General features: G+C 50.1%; 1 protein-coding gene across 1 annotated transcript in view; it reads left to right on the plus strand.

Annotated features, from left to right (window-relative positions):
- PTPN1 (protein tyrosine phosphatase, non-receptor type 1) overlaps window positions 1-10,108 on the plus strand; it is an 18,469-nt gene that overhangs the window by 1,736 nt on the left and 6,625 nt on the right. Inside the window, exons 2-4 of the mRNA XM_010835095.1 lie at window positions 1,911-2,011; window positions 4,261-4,359; window positions 9,809-9,946. Coding sequence (XP_010833397.1) covers window positions 1,976-2,011; window positions 4,261-4,359; window positions 9,809-9,946 — 273 coding nt within the window. The 5' untranslated portion in view covers window positions 1,911-1,975. The remainder of the gene's footprint in view (window positions 1-1,910; window positions 2,012-4,260; window positions 4,360-9,808; window positions 9,947-10,108) is intronic.

Here is a 10,108-nt window from a genome sequence, read left to right on the forward strand (position 1 = left end):
GCCGCGGCGCTCTGCCCCTCTGAGCTGCTGGCCTCAGGCGGGTTGCCCTCTGCCCTGATCTTCAGTCACACAGGAGTCACAGGGATCTCAGGACTGGGCGCAGACTGAAGTCAGGGCACATCAGTGCTTAGCCCCGAGTCTCACTCTCAGTGTCAGCTGTGGTTGAGACGGCCAGGAACTGAAGTGCCCGCTGGGCACGTCCACCACGTGGGTCTAGGTCGGGTGACACAGGATTTTGCCCCAGTGTCTGATTCTCTTGATTTAGCACTTCCAGGCTACGGCTGCACATAGATTTTATTTAAAAATAATACTAATGGCCTCTTCTCAGGGAATTCTGCCATGAGGCCCTGGCCAGCTGCCCTGCGCTAGAATCACCGTCGCAGTTCACACCATGCACACGGTGCCCACCAAGCCCTTGGTCTGTAGGCTTTGCTGTACTCGCTCTGAATTAGGCAACAATATTATCTTTCATATTTCTTTTCTATGATTTCGATCAGTATTCATCTAAATAAGGTTGTAAACCAGCTTTACAGAGGGAAAAAAAACAGCATTTGAAATATTCTTCCAGGGATACAATTCCCAAACTTTTTAACCAGTCTTAACTCCTTGCGTTTTTCTCCCCTACCTCCACTCTTCACTAGAGAAGGTAATTTGCTTTTAAAATTATGAAGGAAATGGGAGAATGTTTCAAGGTAGAAGGTGATCCTATTATCTTCCATTTGGCAGGTGAAAAACTCAGCACTCAGAAGATAGGTTGTCTGTCCAAGGTCACCACCCAGTGCTGTGAGACCGCTTATCTCCATGGCCCATTTCAGTATCACCCGAGTATTTCAGTGTGTAATAACCCTCTATGATGAGAAACGTTATTCCAAACAATGGCTAATTCACTAAAACGTCTCTTTGGAATGCTTTCTAATAGAAGGCCCTAACTGCTTACCCTGTTAGGTTTTCCTTTCTCTCTGGGCGAGGGGAGAACTGTTTACGGGCCGTCTCCTGAGTTTACCGTCCCGTGTGTTGTACCAGAAATAAAACACCCACCTGCGCTTGTTAATGGCCCCGGCAGGATAAGGAAAGTTGCCTTCGGGAAAGCAGGGCTTTTGTGACAGTGGCAGAGAGGAGAAGAAGCGGCTGTGCTTCTTCTGTCCCCTGGGGTAGACCTTTCAAATGCAAGTGTGTTTCTAAAAGCTATTCTGAAAGTTACTTTAATATACTTTCAGTGTTGTGTTTTGGATTCAGAGTCTGTGTTTTCCTGTTAAACTCTCTTTTAAGTGTCTCTGATTGTGACATATATGTTGTACTTGAGCTTTTCTAAAGACAACCTTGTATCAGGCAGTTCAAGGTGTGAGTTTTCACCCTGTTGTAGACTTCAGCCGTTTAATCTTGGAAGCATTAGGCACAGGTGAGGCTGAGACGTGATCGTAAATCTTACCAACTTGGTTCATTGTACCAACTTGAACTCTGGGGACTGGGTGGAATATTGGTGGATTTTGTTCCCTTTTAAAGATCAAAGCCATTGCATTTTTCACTCATAAAAGTATGTTTTAGGCCTCAGAGAACAGATTCCTTGACATCCCCTCCCCCCCAGTCTTCTGAGGTGTGAGGACAGTAATAAATAAGACGATAAAGCCTAAAAACAGATTTCCCAAACAAGAATTAATAATCTATGTTTTAGTGTAATTTGTTTCTGTTGCTATTTTGTATTAAGTTTCAGATACTTTGAGAAACCTTCTGAAAGTACTAGCGGTTCCCATTATTGGAGACACTAAGTTAATCTCAGAACAGTTTGGACTCAGCCAGTGTGAACACCCTGAGCGCCTCACTCGCTTTCTCTGCTTTCCCCATAGGGCACATCGCGTGTGCAAGCACTTAAGTCCCCCTGGATTAACCTTGCGTTCTGGTTTGCCTTTCAGTTGATCACAGTCGGATTAAACTTCATCAAGAAGATAACGACTATATCAATGCTAGTTTGATAAAAATGGAAGAAGCCCAAAGGAGTTACATTCTCACCCAGGTAAACAGAGTCTGAATTTTTCCCTAGTGGGCTTCGCCTCTCTCGATGTCAGCCTAAGAGTCTGACAGTGCCGTTATCCACGCCTCAGATAAAGTCTGCCACATCTTTTAGAAGATCAGGTTTCTAACCCAAAAAAGCAACATGGAAGGGAAAAGTCTTCCTTCAGAGATTCAGTCTGGTCATGACATGAATCTTTTCTGGGAAGTATGGTGTTGCTGGGTTTGTAGACAACAGCAGTAAAATGCCAGGGTTGTCTTGTTTGTTGACAGAGGCAGTAGCTAGAAAAGACTGTACCTGTGTTGAGTCCCTAAGCATTTGCCTCAGGGCATCAGGGCTGCTTATGGACACGTAAGAGGGTTAGTAATAGACCAGAAATCTTTATCCAGATGGCCTTTCAGAATTCCTCTGCGTGGTCCTCATTCCTTGGGGGTGGAGGGGTGAGTTAGGTTATGTGGAGGAGCATGCAAACTCACTTGAAACTCCCATTGGTTTTTGGCATCTTTATGGAAAAAGAAATCACAACAGTGGTTTCATAATTGGCCTTTTGTGAAACACTGGTATATGACCCAAAGACCACAGGAGCCCGGGGAAGAGTGAAGGGGTCTCTTTTAACCGATTTTCTCAAGTCTTCATCTGTTACTGGTACATTGATATACACAGTCTAAATCTCTATATATAAATCCTGATTTCCTCTTTTCTCTTTGCATGTCAGTTTTTCAGTTTTACATTAGGTTTGGGTCCTAGGGTGACTGAACATCATCACCCTGTCTAATATTTGGAGGCTAAAATGACAGTGAAGCTAGGAAGCACGATGACCAAAGTCTGCTTTGGGGCGGGTGTCTTCCTGGTGGCCCTTCTTGACTATCCCTTTTGTTCTGTCCGGGTTCCTCTCTGCACATGACCAGAGTCGGCCCAACACCCCCCCAGTCATTGTACGGAACATCAGTCCCCAGGCCCTCAGCCCGTGATCCTCCCAGCCCTTCTGGGGTTGGGGTGAGGGGCAGGGACACCTTGGTGGCAAGCTGGTGGGAAGAGGTTGTGGCAAAGTGGCTTCTTGGGAACTTCTCTTTTAGAGGTAGTCAAGTTTCTTACTTTCTGAATTCAGCCATTCAACTTTGGTCTGGGGTCAGCAAGCCCAAAGCAAAGATAGGGTATATAAAGTCAAACAGGCATTAGGAAATCACCGTGAAAACTTACCCCGCTGTCCTCACCGCACTCACACCCTCGCGGTTGCTTGGCACATGTGAAGTTCTGTCTGTCTGTCAGATCACACCCCAGATGTACCCAGCTGCTTGCTGACGTGGTCTCCCTCTGCCCTGAGGTTTATGTAAGGGGTTCGAGCAGCCTGGCCCAAAGTCGCACTGCTGGACGGTGGGACTGAGCTCATCTCCATGCCACAAAGCCAAGAACACGGTGCCCATTTTTAAAATGTGTTCATTAAGCAAATAATGCAAGGCTCTCATCTCACTTTTTAAACCTGTAGGGAGAGTAATGTCACGGATACTGGCCTTCACGCCCACCTTCAAGTATTGGCTGTTTGGTGTGTGCCCTTTCAGATCTTCCATGACTTTAGTCCCTCAGACCCGTTCTGGACTGGAGTGGTGTTTGGGGCCGTGATGAGAACTCCGGCTGTGGGCCAGTGGCACCGCGGCCCTTGCCCACCCTGTCTGTGTGCCCTCATGTTTTAGGTTCCATGCTCCGAGGATGAGGGGAGTCCACGGTCAGGTTAGCCATTAATAGTAATGATGAGAGCTCACACTGTGTTGGGTATTTGCTGTGTCCCGGGTCCTGTGGAAAGGCGTAGTAAGTCTGCCTACCTTCACAGCCCTGTGAACTTCAGGCGCTCTAACGGGTAGCGAGCTAGGTGGAGAAGCTGCAGGAATAGAGGTGGGTGGCTCGTCCCAGGCCGTGCGGGTGGGGCCCCTCCCCGAGCCGCCGCTCACCTGCAGCCAGCGGTGCTGCTCGCTGGCCCCCAGCCCTGACGTGGAGATCTCTGGCGCCCTTGCTCCGGCCAGCCCAAACCAGAGAGCAGAATCAGTGTTTTCTCTCCTCTGTCATTCGGCTCTGAACCAGCTCTGAAATACGGAAATGACCTTTCGCTACGTGGTAGAAAATAGAACTGTGGTTACTGACCACCAGGCAGGGAGAGGCGGGCCCTGGCCGCAGCCACGGCTTCCACGCTGCCTGAGGGCGCCTCGCGCCAGGCGGGTTTGTACGTAAGATGCACACACTGTGGATTCTGTTTGCAGGGCCCTCTACCCAACACCTGCGGCCACTTCTGGGAGATGGTGTGGGAGCAGAAGAGCAGGGGCGTTGTCATGCTCAACAGAGTGATGGAGAAAGGATCGGTGAGTGAACCTCACGCCGCCTCCCGCGGCGCCAGTCCGTAAGGGCGACGTCTGTCTGTTCCTCTCCTCAGGTTGCTTTAGATTTCTGTTAGAAAAATACAAAGAAGCAGTACATAATAACATGTTTATTGTAAACAAGTCAGATAGACAGGTGAATTTAAAGGAGAGAAAGGTCAGACAGCCCTTGCCCTGGTGTCCACCCCACCCTGTCAGCCGGCCTCCCAGCACTGGTGAGTGAGCCCCACTTTCCTCTCCCCGGTGCCTCTGGTGCTGCTCTGTTGGCCTCGTGGAGTGGTGCGAGCAGAGTTTCACTTTGAAAAGCAAGTTCCTACTGTGCCTTGATCGAGCCTGCTTTCTCTGGTAAAGTGTCCCTTTGCACAGCCAAACGGTGGGAGCAGCTGGACGCAGATTCAGCCCTGTCAGACCCACAGACGCTGGGCCCCTGGCCACTCCTTTCACAGGGACAGTGTCCGCTTGCACTTCCCTTCAGGAGTGTGAGCCTCCCTTCCGAGTACTCTGCAACGTGAGCCTGTTTGTTCAGGCCACTCCTGCCTCTCCTCAGTCTCTTCTGCTTCTACATCCAGCGCTCTTTCTAAACCAGGTCTCCCACACCTCTTGCTAGCTGAAACCTTTCTGGGGCTCCCACTGCCTCCCAGGACATACGCCGTGTGACTGCTGGACCGGGTACAGCTAGGCCCCGCTCTCTCCCTTCATCAGCCGATTCCAGCCAGAACAGACTTGTATTTTATTAAAAAAACTTTTTTTTTTTAGTCTTCTGCCCCTTCTCTGGACTAATGACCCAAATCGCACTCAGCCCCTCCAGGCGCGCGTGGCTGCCCTCAGCGCCGCGTGGCCTCTGACCTCCCTCACGCCTGAGGGTACAGTGTGGTCTTCACCGCAGGGTGTAGTGTCATGTCCCCCCAGGCTCCTGTCCTCTCCCTGATGCCCACTGCCAGCCGGGGGGCTCCGCAGCCTCCAAGGTGGAGGCCCCAGGGGAAGAGAGCCGAGGAGCGTGGAGGCCAGTGGGAAGAGGGGCCGAGGCAGGGCCGGCACTGGCTCCGTGCTCGGACTCAGCAGGGATGCCGCTGTCCCGGCTTCCAGAAGGACGTGACCGCTCCAGAGAAGCCTGCCTCCAGAGAAAGGACCATCGTGGCCCTCGGGAAAAGTAAAAGTGTGAAGCAGTAATGTGTCAAAGGAAACTTGAGCAGTGAAAACCTGAAGGGGTAACGCACCCGCCTCACGGACTCGTCCGTCTCTCCCCAGAAGGGACGGGGCTTGGCGACAGCAAACGGCCCTCTTAGGACATTTCCTGTTTAGAGTCGTCTTTTTGCCTCTGACTCTTTCTCTGAGAAGAAAGGATTCATTTGTTCTACAGAAACAGATAAAGCGCTTACCTGAATATTCAAGTGCTGCAGCAGTGTGTTTTGTCTGAGGAAAAAAAAAGTCTTCAGTGAAAGTGGTTTTTTAATTTTCTCTGCAGTGGCTTGATTAGTAAAACACAAAGTTGCGAACATGAAGTAAGCCGTCTCCACCACCTTCTTGTCAGCAACTTTGAATAAAGAAACAAAACATCAGGTTCCTGCCACGCACGTGCTCCGCAAGGGAAAGCAAACCGTGGTGGCCGGCGCGGGTGCTGAGCACAGAGGAGCATCGGGGTCTCCCAGCCCCAATGCTGCTGCCGCTCCGGGTCGCGCTCTGCCGAGGGTCAGGAACACCCAGCCTGTGCCTTGGGGCATCATGGTCTCCACCCACCAGCTGCTGGGAGCACCTTGCCCGCGGCCGAAGCCTGTAAAAGCGTCCCCAGACACTGTCCGGTGTCCCCAGGGAGGCAGACTTGCCCACGGTTGCGACTCACTCTATCGTGGTGTGGAGGGTTGAGAATTTTAAATCAAGACGGACTTACTCAAAACTCATCAGAGAAGGTAGCATTTGCCTTTTGTTTGTTTGTCACTAAAAGTTGAGGTGAAACCTCGTCACTGTTTGCACACGGTTTGCTCCAGCTGCTGTGGTCAGAGGACACCAGGAAGGGGATCCAGGTACTCAGGCCACGTGCTCCTCAGCAGGCCCTGCCCTCCGTGGCCTCCCACCCAGGCTGAGCATAAGCAGACCACAGATCCACTGTGCCATCCTTCCCCTTGGACTTCTGTGCTGGCCGTTGAGAGACACCTGTGTGGTTCTTACAGTGGTTACTGTGGTGGTGTGGCGCAGTCCCTGTTTCCCTCTGTAGCTCTCCTTTTTACCCTAGGGCACTTGGACATGCAGATTGGCATGGAAAGCAGTGTATGGTTTATGGTTCTTGAACCTTCCTTGGGATAAACACTTTAAATTCTGCATCCGCGTTCTCAGTTACCACCCCCATCAGAGCTGACCGGGGGAATTATAAGAAGTTGCAGTGTCTTGTTTGCTCAGCTAATCTAATTATAATTTCTCCACTACAGCCTGTGGTTAAAAACCAGCTTGCAGAGTGTCTCCGTGTAATGCATGTTTGTTTTCTGGTTTCTTTCACCAAATAGTGTCCAGTGGTCCCCCTCGTATGTTTTGGCAGAACTACCCATTACCCTTTTGGGACCTGATATACTTCCTGGAAGACAGTTGTGCAAAAAATGATTGTGTGTGTTAGACCAGGTTCGTCCAAGTGGCCAAAGTTCTCATTCATTCCATGTAGACATTGCATTTAGACATGATAAGCTAGCGTGCATATGTGTGCAGGGGCCGGGAATGCAAGTTGTCTAGGCAGGGGGAATAAGCCAGGCCATGTTCACCCAGAAGCGTCGCCTGAATCTCTGTCCTGAAGTCCCCACTAGAGATGCTGTTTGATTTCAAGGGCTTTCAGCCTCGGGACCCTGAGTTGTATATCACGGGCGCTTTAGGCTTTGTCCGTCTCTCTCACACTCCACTTTTAGTTCTCTGTGTTCATCATTCTTTCAGCCAGATCACCCACCCATCAGAGGGTCACCTCAGATGACTTTGTGGATTTTTCTCAGCATGCCCTAGCTGTTTTAGAAGAACCCGAGAACTCTCATGCCGCCCTCCTGGTAGTGACAGCATCTCTAACAGGTGCCAGCACTGGCCCTGGCCTGTGGCTGTTTGCTGCCCCCTCAAGACATGCCTCCAGTTTAACTCAGTAAAGGACTGCTTTCCAACAAAATAATCCCCTTTTCCGGCCCCCTATGGGTCAGCTTAATAGGGTCGTAGGAAATGGTGATCTTGTGCTGCTTCTGTTTTGTTTTATGTGTTTACAGCAAAAAACTTCTACAGGAAATGACAGAGAGCAGACTGTGGCATGTTGCTGGAGATGCCTAAGAGTTCTTTGAAGAACTCCTATTTTTAAATAAGTATTGGTTGATTGACACTCGGTGTGTGCCAAAATTCCTCAGCGATAAAGTTTCAGAGTCTTGGTCTTTATCCAGATAACAGAGATTTGTGAGGCTTTATATTCACTTTTGAAAGTGAGTGCTTGCTGTGTGGAGATGAGATTTAAAAGACTTGCCTCTCCTGCCCATGAGACATGAAAACACTGGTCTTTTCTCTGAGAGCAGCTGGCCGTTCTGCATTTCTGCTGCTTGGCTTCACTCTTGTCTGCTCACTGCCTTGGGTGCCCACTTCAGCACTCGTGGCTCTGGGCCTACCAAGGTGGTTTCTTTGTTTCTGGTGTCTCAAGGCATTACACAGATCTGATTATTCAAAGTGTAGGAATAAATGCCTCCTTTAAACACCCTCTAAAGTCTTGCTCTCACCTGCCTTGCCCACTGTGGCTAAGCATGCATTCGTGATCGTGCGATGCCACCAATGCTTCTGTGTCCTGAGTGGCAGGATCACTTCGATGCTGATAGTTGGGCTTCCCAGGTGGCGCTAGTTATGAAGAAACTGCCTGCCCGTGCAGGAGACTTAAGAGGCGCAAGTTTGATCCCTAGGTCGGGAAGATCCCTGGAGGAGGGCATGGCAGCCCACTCCAGTGTTCTTGCCTGGAGAACCCCATGGACAGAGGAGCCTGGAGGGCTACAGTCCATAGGATGTCAAAGAGTCAGACACGACTGAAGCGACTTAGCATGCACACGTGCACATCGGTGCAGGGAGATGACATGGGTGAAACTGTCCAAAACTTCCATGTCCAGGCTCTTTAGAAAACCTTACTGGCCTTCTGTTTGGGGATCATAAAGTTGGATGCTTTGGTGGCTTCACAATGTGGTGTTTCTTAATTTGTTTCCCTCCTTTTTTCTGTGGCTTTGGTTTTCATTAAAGCAGGATCAATGGGCATTTGTTGTTCTGTCTTCAGCCTCTTCAAGAGCCTCCTGGCTCCTCTGAGTCAGTGCGTGTTGAATTGTAAGTGTCTTGAACTTGTACTGTTTCCCAAAGAGCTGTTGACATGCACTGATACTTCATTTGATGGAAGTCATACTGCCTCTGAGGGCCCCTGTCTGGGGATGTGTCAGTTCTTCTGGCTTATGGACCCAGCAGCTTCTCCCCATCTACCTGCTGGTTTTGTCCAGAATAGTCATCAGCAACCAGAAATGTCTGGTGTAACAGCTTGGCTCACACAAAGCATTGGCACTGAATTTGACCCAAATTTTCCTTCTTGACCTCTAAATGAAACCCAAGTCTTTGGGAGCTTGCTTGCTTTAAGGAAAATGTTAATGAGCTACATTTAAATCAAGACTATCAAGTAGTTCCTGGGATTTTTAAACTTGAACATCAAAAGGACTTTCTGAATTGAACCAGACCAGAATAAAAGGGTGGGATGGGGCAGGAGGTGATCCCCAGCCTTGGAGGACCCCTCTCAAGCCTTCTAGATCCTGGTTTGCATTTGATTACAGCCTTCAAGGGGCTCCCTGGTGGCTCAGCAGTAAGGAATCCGCCTGCAGTGCAGGCGTGGGTTCCATCCCTGGTCGGGAAGATCCCCTGGAGGAGGGCATGGCAACCCACTCCAGTATCCTTGCCTGGAGAATTGCATGAACAGAGGAGCTTGGTGGGCTGCAGTCATGGGGTCGCCAAAATTTGCGGACACCACTGAAGCAAATTAGCATGCACAACCCCTCAAGCTTTTCACAGTCTAGTCTTGTTATCGTCCCCAAGGTAAGGAGTCGGCGCTGTGCCAAGGGCACCAGTCAGGTTCTTGATAATCTTTGAAATGGTTACATGAAGTCATTCCTGAGAGACTGAACCTTGTGTGCAGGCTGGCTCCTCTCCTGGGTGACAGGGAGGGGATGCAACGCCTGGAGCACATCTCTGTGCGAATAACCGGGGCGGCTGGGTGTGGAGTGCATGTCCTGTCTGCCCGCCTCGCCCTGGCCCCATCTCCCCAGGAGGCAGGCAGCTTACACTGATGTCAGCTTCCAAGGTCAGAAAACCCTCGGTTTGGTGGTTACCATAAAGCTCATGGACAGTACTCCACACTCCATAGATAGACAGTCCATTGCTCACAGTAACTGGGCGCTGTTTTCTGTCCTAGTTAAAATGTGCACAGTACTGGCCACAGAAAGAAGAGAGAGAAATGGTCTTTGAAGACACAAATTTGAAATTGACATTGATCTCGGAAGACATTAAGTCCTATTACACAGTACGACAGCTGGAATTGGAGAACCTCATGGTGAGTACGACCCACGCCTGAGTGCCCGGGGCGGGCCCGTTGGTGACATCTCCTTGAGGTGTTGTTTCAGTTGCGACTTACTTAGCACCAGTGGTTTTCTGAGCTCTGAGCAAGATGCGGTTTTCACACCATGGTGAGCAGCGCCTACCTGCTTACCTGCCA

Source organism: Bison bison, unplaced genomic scaffold, assembly GCF_000754665.1.
Source record: "Bison bison bison isolate TAMUID 2011002044 unplaced genomic scaffold, Bison_UMD1.0 scf7180017864038, whole genome shotgun sequence".
NCBI classification, from domain to species: domain Eukaryota; kingdom Metazoa; phylum Chordata; class Mammalia; order Artiodactyla; family Bovidae; genus Bison; species Bison bison.